The following is a 14400-nucleotide window of genomic DNA, read 5'->3' as shown; positions in this document are numbered from 1 at the left end:
CATTGTAAACTTGGCATCCTTTGTTGAAGAAACAACAATACACAACTGGGAAGCAGCTGAATTCAATGGGTGAGACAATAACATGCTGCATAGATGTGCAGCCACCAATCAGCAACTCATGAACCTACCTAGGTATCCTTTTCAACAAAAGATACCAAGATAACAAGCTAAATTAGATAATAAAACTAAATTGGAAACTTGTTTAAAATATAGACACCACAGGCAAAATTATCTATTTCAAATTTGGATATAAATGTAAAGGAGCCATTTGTAAACCATTTTATACACTCAGCTGGTAAAATAGATCATTGGGAACAAATTAAAATGGAGAAAGATCTAGGGTACACTCGCCCTTTAAGGCTTTATGCTGTAATCCAGTGCTTTTTATCAGACCCTCTTGTTCCCACATCTGCAACACAAAAGGTGTGTCTCTTCTTTACGATAAGGTCATTGTAGGGTCTTATTTGTGGATCTAATATTTATTTTCCTGACCTGTTTTTGTGTTTCAGTTTGCTTTGTTAACATTTCTAAACGTGTTTACCCATCTCAGCTAGTGGTAGAAACATTTCAGAGTGGTTCTACATATGCAAATTAACTGACAATGCTCTTCCAATTCTAAGCTATATACGGCCAGTGATTGGCAGTTATAAAAATGTCTCCTCTGATTGGCTCAGCTGCCATGTTCAACTTTGTTACTGTAGTGCACATCCGATCCAGAGTTGACTTTGTCTATGCATTTAACCCCTTTCATGGGACTGCAGGTCAGGTAAATAAACTCCAGTCAAAAGGTTCATCAAACCTGTGATAATACATTAATTATTCAAAACTGGAGGGGGAGATCTGCATATCAGCCAGTGAGCAATCAGTCCTTAAGCCCCACTTGTAATCGCTGTTGGCTACAAAATAAACTGTTTATTTTTTCTCACAGAAAGTAATTTTACTTGTTTAAATGGTTTACTTCCATATGCATCATTACTGAGCTTTTAAACCTAAGATTATAAAAATACTGCTGCTTGCCCTGTTCAGACTGTATACATGTATATGCGGTTATGTACATAAAAGATTGGCTTCTGTGCTTATGACCTTATGCACTGTGATGCAATGGGAAGGTTGTATGTATATTATAACTTATGGCTGTAACTAATAATGATATAGAATGAATAGGGAAGACATTTGTTTTTTTCCAGTGTTCAGTGATTTAACCCCTTGGTTAGCATTAAAGGGACGGAAAACCCAAAATGTTCATTCTTGATTCAGATAGAACATACAATTTCAAACAACTTTCCAATTTACTTCTATTATCAAATTTGCTTCATTATCTCGTTATCCTGAAGGAACAGCATTGCACTACTGTCAGCTAGCTGAATACATCTAGTTAGCCAATTACAAGAGACAAATGTGTGCAGCTACCAATCAGCAGCTAGCTCTCACTAGTGTAGGATATTTGCATATTCTTTTTTTTTAACAAGGGATACCAAGAGAATAAAGCACATTTTTAAAATAGAAGTGAATTTAAAATTGTCTTAAAATGAAATGCTCTATCTGAATCATGCAAGCTTAATTTTGACTTTCCTATCCCTTTAACTCAAAACAATGATTTAACCTGTAGGTTGCAAATGGTAACATAGTGATTAAACACATTGACTGCCTGAAACAAAAGTGCCAGGGAAGGGTCCTCTGAATACTACAAGATCCAAAGATATTTTAGACAGTTGGGTGCTTAAAACTTTGTGGCAAAATATTGGTGAAGGCCCTTTCCTGTTCCAGCATGACTGTGCCCTTGTGCACAAAGCGAGGTCCATGAAGCCATTATGAGTTTGGTGTGGAGGATCTTTAGTGGACTGTACAGAGCCCTGACCTTAACCCCATTGAACACTTTTGGGATGAATTTGAACAGCGATTGCAAGATGGACATTCTCGTCCTACACAAGTGTCTGACCTCAGAAATGCTCTTTTGGCTGAATAGGCACAAATTCCCACAGAGATACTTGTTGAGGCTGTTATAGCTGCAAGGGGGAGAGCATCCATATTAATGCCCATGGTTTTGGAATGGGATGTCCAATATGCTCATATAGATGTGAGGTGTCCACATTGTCTTGGCCATATAGTGTATATTTATATAGTCGGGGTAATAAAGGCCTCTTAAAAATGCTGTAACCTTTAACATAGAAGAAATGATGTTATGATATCATCACCTGGCAGGGGGCAGACATTTAAACTAGCAGTATAGCTTGGTCACAAGTTTATGTATTGTGAGGGACAACATACAGAATACCGCACTCTCCGATGTGGTTCCAAATGCTTATGGTTGATCAAGTAAGCGGACAGCCACCTGGGCATGTGACACCTCCTTTAAAAGAGTGGGTTCTCCTCTTTCAAAAGAGGGGTCACTTACAGCGCTTATTTGGGAGTATCCATTTAAAATCCCACAGCACATTAAAAGCACCAAGTAGACAGATGGTTGACATTTCTATGACAATATGCTACAGAGAATGAGCCTTTAGGGCATAGAGGCTACTTTTGGGTCCTCTGCCCCATACAGTAAATATTTTAGGTAGTAAATTGTCATTTTTATACCAATCACCTACTAATGACAGGGGTATGAGACTTCACACTGAAAATAGGGGGTTCCCCTCTATTAAGCTGGTTTATCTTACCTCTTTTGTGTTTTATGGGAGGAATGAGGGCTCTAAAAGGGCCCCTCCTCAAATACTGTGTTGGTCTATACTTAGGACAGGTGATAACCTGAATGTTAAAGGGAGGTGTGACCCCTCATTTAAATGAAGGGAATTCCCACTCTTACATGCAAACGCTATGGCAAATATCTTACGTTAAAGGGACAGTAAACATTTAAATTTCATGATTCAGGTGGAAAAAATAAATAAAAAAATTCACATCTGTTATCAAATTTGCTCTATTCTCTTGTTATCATTTGTTAAAGAGTAACTAGTGACTGGTAATGCTTAGATGATATTTGCAGCATTATATGGGGGCTAAATTTGCCCCCCCTCCAGTCTCCTCCCAACTATAAGCACACTCTCTCCCTTCCTCTTTTGCCCCAGCAATAAAAATATCCTGTACTAGTGAAACTGACACTTTACCCAGACATCAGTTTATGTTCACCTGGTATTTGTCACTAAAGTACAGAACCGTAATTAGAGTTAATGCTAAGCTTAAAATACCAACACTGTAAAAGTGTGAAAATACTGTGATTAGCATCAGCTGTGATGCCACGTAACTGTCACATAGATACCACTACTAGACCTTGATTATTTGTGCAAAATAAAGCTGTGTTGTGCGTAGGATTGTACATACTCACAGGGATAGTGCTGCAGTTTCTTATAAGTGTATTTGCGGATGGCAAAATTGACTTAATTGACCGACTTAAACTTAATTTTTATTCAACTAGACACCAACTTGTAAAATTGACCCGTTTTCCATCATTAAAGGGATACTAAACCCACATGTTTTCTTTCATGATTCAGATATAGAGCATGCTATTATAACCGACTTTCCAATTTACTCCTATTCATTTTTCTTCGTTCTCTTGTTATCTTTATTTAAAAAGCAGGAATGCAAAGCTTAGGAGCCAGCCTGTTTTAGGTTCAGCACCCTGGATAGCGTTTGCTTATTAGCCACCAATAAGCAAGCATAACCCAGGTTCTGAACCAAAAATGGTCCGTTTCCTAAGCTTTACATTCCTGCTTTTTAAATAAAGATAGCAAGAGAATGAAGAAAAATTCATAATAGGAGTAAATTAGAAAGTTGCTTAAAATTGCTGTTCTATCTGAATCATGAAAGGAAACATTTGGGTTTAGTATCTTTCTGTACTGGATTTATTCAAAAACCTAAAAAATTTTTGTTAAAGGGACAGTACATCATGAGGTTTTTATCTAAATGTTTAGTTATGCATAATGAAACAACTTTGCAATATATTTTTATGTAATTTAGGTTTGAAAATTGATCAATTTCTAATTCTCAGAACTTGAAAAGCACCCTGCTGACGTCTCAAGCCTAACCTTGTTACATATCTGCCCCTAATTGTCTAACAATTGTTTTGATAACTTCAAAACAGGTCAGTTGACACTAATATTATGATGGTGGCTAGCCTTGTTGTCTGCTGACTAAAGCCCAGATTGGCTCCCCCAAATAAGGCAAATAGTGGGTGGAGCTTAGCTATTAAAAAATAATTGCAGTAAAAAGGATGTTAATTTGTTTTAAAATGTTAAGACTTGGTTGATATGGTTTTTCTACAGCAACACAACAGAAATGTCCTGTACCTTTACAAGGTGCTTACCGTCCCTTTAACGTGCTGTTAATTGTGTCCTGTTATTTTCAGGATGAAAGATGGACCCAGAGGAGCAAGAGCTGTTGGGCGACTACAGATACAGGAATTACTCATCAGTCATTGAGAAAGCATTGAGAAATTTTGAATCTTCAAGTGAATGGGCAGATTTAATCTCATCTCTAGGAAAACTCAACAAGGTATTTACAGTTAAAGGAGCATCAAAGTCAAAAGCTTTCATGACTCCGCTTATACTTATCTACTTGTACTTTGTTCTTTTGGAATCCTTTGTTTAAAAACATATGTACATATCCCCAGCAGCAGAATTGCACTACTGGCAGCTGGTGATTGGTGGCAACACATTTGTCTCTTGTCATTGTAGCAACAAAAGCTTTACTAGAAGTAATTATTTATTTTAAATAAGCAATGAAGGGTTCTGACATTCCTAAGGCAACAGATTGTAGCAAGTGCGCTAACTGAGAGAAGATACCGCGCATGCGTGGTAGCTTCTCATACAATGCGCATGCGTGGTAGCTTCTCTCATACGGTGCGCATGTTCAGGTAGCTTCTCTCATATGGTGCGCATGTGTGGTAGCTTCTCTTATACGGTGCGCATGCGTGGTAGCTTCTCTCATACAATGCGCATGCGTGGTAGCTTCTCTCATACAGTGCGCATGTGTGGTAGCTTCTCTCATACGGTGCGCATGTGTGGTAGCTTCTCTCATACGGTGCGCATGTGTGGTAGCTTCTCTCATACGGTGCGCATGTGTGGTAGCTTCTCTCATACGGTGCGCATGTGTGGTAGCTTCTCTCATACGGTGCGCATGTGTGGTAGCTTCTCTCATACGGTGCGCATGTGTGGTAGCTTCTCTCATACGGTGCGCATGTGTGGTAGCTTCTCTCATACGGTGCGCATGTGTGGTAGCTTCTCTCATACGGTGCGCATGTGTGGTAGCTTCTCTCATACGGTGCGCATGTGTGGTAGCTTCTCTCATACGGTGCGCATGTGTGGTAGCTTCTCTCATACGGTGCGCATGCGTGGTAGCTTCTCTCATACGGTGCGCATGCGTGGTAGCTTCTCTCATACGGTGCGCATGCGTGGTAGCTTCTCTCATACGGTGCGCATGCGTGGTAGCTTCTCTCATACGGAGCGCATGCGTGGTAGCTTCTCTCATACGGAGCGCATGCGTGGTAGCTTCTCTCATACGGAGCGCATGCGTGGTAGCTTCTCTCATACGGTGCGCATGCGTGGTAGCTTCTCTCATACGGTGCGCATGCGTGGTAGCTTCTCTCATACGGTGCGCATGTGTGGTAGCTTCTCTCATACGGTGCGCATGCGTGGTAGCTACTCTTATTCTATGGGAACGCTGATGAGGGAAAACATTCAACAATCTGTTGCTTTAGGATTGGCAGAACATTTCTTTTCTTCTAAATGCTCTTTCATATTAGCATTTTCTTTTTTGTACTCTTATGTAAATTTAAAGGGACATGAACCCCAAAATTTTTCTTTAATGATTTAGATAGAACCTGCAGTTTTTATCAACTTTCTAATTTACTTATATAATCAAATGTGTCTTCATTCTCTGTATCTTTTGTTGAAAAGCAGGGATGTAACCTCAGGAGCATGCCATATAGTGCTCCAGATGCCTACCTAGGTATCTCTTCAACAAAGACTATGAACAAATCTACAACATTATATAAGATTTGAGACAATACCAGAAACCATTGACTTTATTTTATTTTATAAATGTTTTACTTAGATGCAGCAATAACTAAATGTGATTTCATGTCCATTGTAAGCTGTATATTATGCATTTATTATGTTTCTAAAAATGCTTTAGTTCAAAATTATTCCTGCAGAAGTCAGTGTAGCTGTACATATCACGTGCATGCTTGTGTACCGCATGCGCCAAGTGTGCTAGATGATGTCATATAGCGCAAAGTGTGGTAGATGATGTCATATAGCGCAAAGTGTGGTAGATGATGTCATATAGCGCCAAGTGTGGTAGATGATGTCATATAGCGCCAAGTGTGGTAGATGATGTCATATAGCGCCAAGTGTGGTAGATGATGTCATATAGCGCCAAGTGTGGTAGATGATGTCATATAGCGCCAAGTGTGGTAGATGATGTCATATAGCGCCAAGTGTGGTAGATGATGTCATATAGCGCCAAGTGTGGTAGATGATGTCATATAGCGCCAAGTGTGCTAGATGATGTCATATAGCGCCAAGTGTGATAGATGATGTCATATAGCGCCAAGTGTGCTAGATGATGTCATATAGTGCCAAGTGTGGTAGATGATGTCATATAGCGCCAAGTGTGGTAGATGATGTCATATAGTGCCAAGTGTGGTAGATGATGTCATATAGCGCCACTGTTGGTGCTGGGAGCAAACATTTTTGCAAGTATATTGCCAAAATACGCCTGATTATGTCTGAAAAAGCTTTGTGCTTAGCGTTTCAAATCAAGAGACAAATGTTTAATTGTTCTAAAAAATAAATCAACCTTTTAAAACATCCAATTAACCACCTGAACACTAATATGTGCCTGATTTATATTGTTATGGTTCTGAAACAAGAACACATCACCTGAATAGGATATAGGTAGAACTTCACGAGTATATATTTTATTTAGTTTCTGATAAATGCTTATCTATATACTGTAACTGGAAAAGTAAAAGGATCTGACCAGCAAGGTCACAGTTGATGGAAATGTTCTGTAAACAGCATCAATAATTTGTGCATTGGAGGCATTTTTAGGCTGTGGAACTGTTATCAGTTCATCTGCGTATTATGTGAATTATTTGGCAAGAAAATCATCTTGTGACTACAATAAGCTTTTGCTTTACAAGGCCTTTGTATTTTATGCTGGCAGGTTAAAGGAACAATCACTAAACCTGGGTTAGGAACTAATTACAGGATTGTGTGATTTTAAAGCTAATGATGATTTCACTCTAAAGACTCACTGGAAACACCTCCTGCCATGTCAGTTTGTACAACCTGCCTCGGGGACTTCTTTCACACAGCGATTAAATGCTTAGTTGGCCTCCTCTTGTCATGTAGGTTCTGGAAAGAGGTTGTCACTGGCTCGTAGCTGGATTTGCATGACTGCCCCGCTGGCCTTACAGGGAGAGGCTGGCACTGCTGCTGGCTGTTCTGCAGTAAACTCACTCATTGACCCTGGCTTGTAGCATTAGTACTAATGGCCTTATGTACTAAATTAATATTATCATCTAGAATGAGCTACACAAAAGCTTATATTGATACTTTCAGTGGCCCATTCTCTGCCATATACTTTTGCATTAGAACCAAGAATATCAGCGAACGTGTGACCGCAGCACTTCTGGTTACTCAAAATCTAGAAGCCAGAAATTGTTCAGTTTCCTTAGTGTGTGTGCGCATGCATATATAACAGTGTACACAATATCTGTTAAAGGGATTAATGGCTTCTGTATAACACACTTGCAGCAGTGAATTAACTCCTTGCTTACCATAGACACACAGGACCAATCAAAGGGCTAAGTCACTGCTGTAAAGCACACCAATTGCAACATTCAATTTTTTTTTTTTTTTTTTTTTAAAACGTTCATCTGTTCAAATTGAATTTTGAATGTTTATCAAATGTTCTAACATTCTAATTTGAATACTGGTTTTCAAATTTGAATTAACCTTTGGTAACATTCCTTTGAATATTAAAATTTTATTTATGCTTTGTTACCTATAACATTTCGAATGTTTAAAATATATCGAATATACACATTCGAAATTCGAATTTAACCATTTTTTAGTTGCTTTGATAAAATAAAAAAAACATTATGTTGTACTATCCAAATTTAAATGTATTTGTATGCTTTTACTTAACCTTTTTCCATGCAGAAATATTTTAATAATAAAGGGTTAGAAAGCTATGTTAAATATTATAATACAATATATTAGAACAGTTTTTTTTTTCTCTACAAATGAAGCTTTTTACATACCTTAATTCTTAAGTTTAACTTTATCATGGCACGAGCGGTAACACCCATAAAGAGGAGGCATAGCTTATGTAAATGCCACCCTCGCCCCCCCATCCATTGGCGAAGCATCTGGCCCGGGTTAATTTTCATATTAAATTCAGTCTACATCGCATGCGCACTTGCAATCTGTGGTATTTGCATGTGCAGTAATGATGGCAATGCGCAGCGGCCATATTTAAGTTTCTAGATAATCGCGTGCACACACCTGCTGATCTTATCCGTTTGTTTACTTCCTGTCCAGATCAATCTGCTCGTTGGTCTAGAGCAGCGGTCGCCAACCAGTGGTCCATGGACCACTGGTGGTCCATGAGAAGATGTTGGTGGTCCTTGACACCATCAAGCAGGAATTAGTCTCCTCTGATGGTTTCACCCCAGTCGCGCCACAACTCCCTACAGTGCCTGGCTGGACATCAGTGAAAACCGACAGAGGAGTTAAATTACAATCTCCCTACGCACATTGCGTAGTACTGCGCAACTTGCGTAGCTAGATTGTATTTTTATTCCTCCCGCTCGGCGCACTGCTCAGAGGAAGATGCTTCCGTTCTAAAGCCAGCAGAGGTTGGTATAGTCTTGGCTTGAAATAGTGGAATTAAAGTATATAAAAAAAGAAAATCTTAAAAAAAAAAAAGTCTCATATTTAATTTGAGAGAATTAGCATATCTTACCCAGAATCCTCTTGTGCATTGGTAACAGTATACATGCAGGCCCATTTATCAAGCTCCGTACGGAGCTTGAAGGGCCGTGTTTCTGGCGAGTCTTCAGACTCGCCAGAAACACAACTTATGAAGCAGCGGTCTAAAGACCGCTGCTCCATAACCCTGTCCGCCTGCTCTGAACAGGCGGACAGGAATCGCCGGACATCAACCCGATCGAATACGATCGGGTTGATTGACAGCTCCCTGCTGGCGGCAGATTGGCTGCGAGTCAGCAGGGGGCGGCGTTGCACCAGCAGCTCTTGTGAGCTGCTGGTGCAATGTTAAATGCGGAGAGCGTATTGCTCTCCGCATTTAGCGAGGTCTTGCGGACCTGATCCGCAGTGTCGGATCAGGTCCGCAAGCCCTTTGATAAATGGGCCTGATGGAGTTTTACTGGGGAAAAACAAGCAGGGATCTTGCCTGGATGTGCTAATTTCCTATGCAAAAATGTTGTATTGATTTTACTTTTGAGACATGGAGGATTTTAATCTCAGATTTTTATCTCCACCATAATTTTAATGAATTTTGATTTAACCCTGAAATTAGCTTTACCTAAGCAGCAATCAGAAATCTATCTTCTACTGAAGAGTTCTAAAAAGAACGAAACAGACTGTCTAGCAGTGGTTTCTGTATTGCTGTAATAACCCTATTAAGGGATTGCTGTGTTAAAACAGTATTTGAAGCAAAAAAATCTGAGATTTTGCATATCTTACCCAGAATCCTCTTGTGCACTGGTAACAGTGTACATGGAGTTTTACTGGGGAAAAGCAAGCGGAGATCTTGCCTGGATGTGCAAATACAAATTTGTAATTGAGATATATATATATATATATATATATATATATATATATATATATATATATATATATATATATATATATATATAATATACACATTATAGAGGTTTGTAGCTTTTTAAAAAAAAACATTAATGTTAGTGGTCCACGGTATTTCAAATTGTGAGTTTAGTGGTCCCTGAGGTCCGAAAGGTTGGCGACCCCCTGGTCTAGAGCACTGGTTTTCAAATTTGTTCTCAGGCCACATTTTGAGCATATCTGAACTGGAGCACAGGTTAAATAATCAGCTGCTTAGCATGGTTATAACATGGTTATTTTACCTGCTCTCATCCAGGGTAATCCCAAATGTTGGGGAGGCTTGAGGAGATGCCTACCTTGGTCACTCTTTTTCTTCTCCGATGTCCCCTGAACTTCAGCGTTCTAGTGGGCCACTCCCTCCAGTGTCAACGTCACGATCCACGTGTCCAGCCAATTGTGTTCATGTGTTAGGAATAAAATAGTTTTAATGTGCATGCGGTAGGCCGTGCTGTTTCTACCTAGGAAGAACATCATAATAGAGCTGATATAATTAAAATCTATTTAGCGCAGTATTTTATTTTTACTGCTACAATTGCAAGAAAATTAAGTAAAACTTTAACTAGGTACCCATTACAAATAGCTTTATTATATGTTGAAATTTTGAATGATTGAAAAAAAGTTTTTGGGTTTCCTATCCCTTTAATTAGAGCTTTTTCATATGTGTGCCCCTGCAACACGCTTTCAATTATGATCTGCCTTGCACTTTATTTTCCCTCCTGTACCTGTTAGTACGTAATGTATGTAATCTCTGTGGTGCAGTATTATGTTATATAAATATATAGTCCCAGTGGTACATTGCTGCTCTGGGGCAGATTTTTACTGTGTGTTTAACCCTTTTGCCGGGGTTTAAATCCTAGTTAAAGCAATTATTATTGCACAATTTTTTTATATATATCAGTACAAAATAATATTGAGATTTATTGTGGGAATAATCTGCAAACAGGGCTGGCTCTATAACTGGACTACGGAACGCAGGCGGTATTTGAGAGAAATTGGAAGAGCATATTCTGGCTAATTGTTATTTATTCTTTTATTAAAGAGAAATACGTCTTGTATGGGGTTCATGTCCCATGTGAAATTACTGCTGCTGAACTTTAATCTCTGGTTGAGTTTAGATTGTTGTGGAGCCGCCATGACACACAGCCCTTGCTACAAATGATATCTCTACTATTTCTAGGTTTGTGTAATCACTAAGCACTTGTTTTGTCCATTGAGGGGCAATTTTTCCACGGCAAGTTAGCTCGTCAAGCCGGTTAATATACGCTACTTCTTGTTTACTATTATTATAGTAAGTTATGAGGTGTTAACTTGTGAGGCCAAAAAAGGAAAATGTATTTATTTGTATGCGAGTATAGTTGTTTTGATGAAGACCACCTTACATCTGCTACTGCATATAAGTGGCCCGGAAGGTATTCTGATCATGTGTCTGGTAGTGGGTTTTTATTATCCTATAGGATATTAGTGACCTACAAATCCCTAGAGGCGTTTCCATGATATAGAGCCTTTTGATTAATTTGCAGTTGTATACCTTTTGTCATATACCGTGCTGCATAATATGTTGAATCTTTGTAAATAAATGATATTTGGCTTAATAGCCACAAGATTAAAAAATAAATATCTTGGCAAGTGTCTCACTTTCAGGCAGGAAAACTGGCAGGTTTTAAATAAATATATGCAAAAATACCATCTATATATACGTCAGGCACATTCTTCTAATAATGGGTGCTGCCATTTTGGAACCTAGGTTTCACTTCAGGTATCTGAAGGGGAGTTGCTGTACTTGTGCAAACACATCAGCACTGGAATACGGTGGCACCCATGACTTGATGTGGATGGAACAAAACCATGTATTTAGTGTTTAACCTGTTTGGGCACGTTTTTTTTCTCTGAAATTACTGGTACCGAAGTACTGGAGGAATTTTTAGCATTTTTGCTATCACTCTGTTTAAACTGAAATAAAGCCTTGTTTTTTTTTTTATTTACTTATAAAAAATATATTTTTTTATGTAGACAACCCAAGGTTTTGGCCCATTTTGCTATATTTAATGCCACAATTTTGCCGCAAAATGCAAAAAAAATAAAATATATATATATATATATATATATATATATATATATATATATATATATATATATATATATATATATATATATATATATATATATATATATTCTTTCTCTCTTTCTCTCTCTTTTTCTCTTTCTCCTTAGACTGCACCCCATCCTTAAAAGGACACTCGAGTCAAAACTAAACTTCATTATTCAGAGAGATCATGCAATTTTATACAACTTTCCAATTTACTTTCATTAACGAAATGTGTACGGTCTTTTTATGTTTACACTTTTTGTGCAAGAATTCACAGCATATACGTATATGCATTTGTGATTGGCTGATGGCTGTCACATGATACAGGGGGAGTGGAAATAGACATAACTTTGCAATTTGTTTTGAAAATATCTACTGATAGTTCAGACTAAGTGCTATTGCATTGTCTTCTTATCATGCATTATTTGATTATGCAAATCTACTGTATTGAATGGTCCTTTAAAGATAATAATCATTGATTTTTATTTTATACAAGGAAGAAGTTTATAACTAGTAATGTCATTGGATAAAAAAAGTATAGTAATTACGTGGTTAGTGTCCCTTTTCTCTTGTTAAGTGTATCCAGTCCACGGATTCATCCATTACTTGTGGGATATTCTCCTTCCCAACAGGAAGTTGCAAGAGGATCACCCACAGCAGAGCTGCTATATAGCTCCTCCCCTAACTGCCATATCCAGTCATTCTCTTGCAACTCTCAACAAAGATGGACGTAGTAAGAGGAGAGTGGTGTATTATAGTTAGATTCTTAACTTCAATCAAAAGTTTGTTATTTTTAAATGGTACCGGAGTGTACTGTTTTATCAAAGGCAGCATTAGAAGAAGAATCTGCCTGTGATTTCTATGATCTTAGCAGAAGTAACTAAGATCCATTGCCGTTCTCACATATTCTGAGGAGTGAGGTAACTTCAGAGAGGGAATGGCGTGCAGGTTTTCCTGCAATAAGGTATGTGCAGTAAACATATTTCTAGGGATGGAACTTGCTAGAAAAATGCTGCAGATACCGGATTAATGTAAGTTAAGCCTAAATGCAGTGATTTAATAGCGACTGGTATCAGGCTTATTAACAGAGATACATACTCTTATAAAAGTGTAATATAAAACGTTTGCTGGCATGTTTAATCGTTTTTATATATGCTTTGGTGATAAAACTTATTGGGGCCTAGTTTTTTCCACATGGCTGGCTTTATTTTTGCCTAGAAACAGAGGCTTTCCACTGTTATAGTATAAAAGTTACAGTTGGTGCAGTTAAAATTACAAACTGTGACATTCAGCTTCCCTCAGCAGTCCCCTGCATGCTATAGGACATCTCTGATGGGCTCAAAAGGCTTCAAAAGTAGGAGCTGTGGCAGTTGTTATGACTGTTTAAAAAACATATTTTTCGTTTTGTTAATCTGTTTTTTGTATTAAGGGGTTAATCATCCATTTGCAAGTGGGTGCAATGCTCTGCTAACTTGTTACATACACTGTAAAAACTTTGTTAGTGTAACTGCCTTTTTTCACTGTTATTTCAAATTTTGCCAAAATTTGTTTCTCTTAAAGGCACAGTAAAGTTTTTTTATATTGCTTGTTAACTTTGTTTAAAGTGTTTTCCAAGCTTGCTAGTCTCATTGCTAGTCTGTACAAACATGTCTGACACAGAGGAAACTACTTGTTCATTATGTTTAAAAGCCATGGTGAAGCCCCATAGGAGAATGTGTACTAAATGTATTGATTTCACCTTAAACAGTAAAGATCAGTCTTTATCTATAAAAGAATTGTCACCAGAGGGGTCTGTCGAGGGGGAAGTTATGCCGACTAACTCTCCCCACGTGTCGGACCCTTCGCCTCCCGCTCGAGGGACGCACGCTAATATGGCGCCAAGTACATCAGGGATGCCCATAGCGATTACTTTGCAGGACATGGCTGCAATCATGAATAATACCCTGTCACAGGTATTAGCCAGATTGCCTGAATTGAGAGGCAAGCGCGATAGCTCTGGGGTTAGACGAGATACAGAGCGCGTAGATGCTGTAAGAGCCATGTCTGATACTGCGTCACACTATGCAGAACCTGAGGACGGAGAGCTTCAGTCTGTGGGTGACGTCTCTGAATCGGGGAGACCTGATTCAGAGATTTCTAATTTTAAATTTAAGCTTGAGAACCTCCGTGTGTTACTTGGGGAGGTATTAGCTGCTCTGAATGACTGTGACACAATTGCAGTGCCAGAGAAATTGTGTAGGCTGGATAAATACTATGCAGTGCCGGTGAGTACTGATGTTTTTCCAATACCTAAAAGGCTTACAGAAATTATTAGTAAGGAGTGGGATAGACCCGGTGTGCCCTTTTCCCCACCTCCTATATTTAGAAAAATGTTTCCAATAGATGCCACTACACGGGACTTATGGCAGACAGTCCCTAAGGTGGAGGGAGCAGTTTCTACTT

At 38.6% G+C, this 14400-nt stretch overlaps 1 protein-coding gene across 1 annotated transcript in view; it reads left to right on the top strand.

Annotated features, from left to right (window-relative positions):
- Positions 1-14400, top strand: part of DOP1B (DOP1 leucine zipper like protein B) — a 593629-nt gene that overhangs the window by 5119 nt on the left and 574110 nt on the right. Inside the window, exon 2 of the mRNA XM_053705165.1 lies at positions 4340-4485. Coding sequence (XP_053561140.1) covers positions 4348-4485 — 138 coding nt within the window. The 5' untranslated portion in view covers positions 4340-4347. The remainder of the gene's footprint in view (positions 1-4339; positions 4486-14400) is intronic.

The sequence above is a fragment of the Bombina bombina genome, chromosome 3 (genome assembly GCF_027579735.1).
Source record: "Bombina bombina isolate aBomBom1 chromosome 3, aBomBom1.pri, whole genome shotgun sequence".
NCBI classification, from domain to species: Eukaryota; Metazoa; Chordata; class Amphibia; order Anura; family Bombinatoridae; genus Bombina; species Bombina bombina.
The sequence above is the reverse complement of the archived record's forward strand: the minus strand, read 5'-3'. Positions and strand labels throughout refer to the sequence as shown.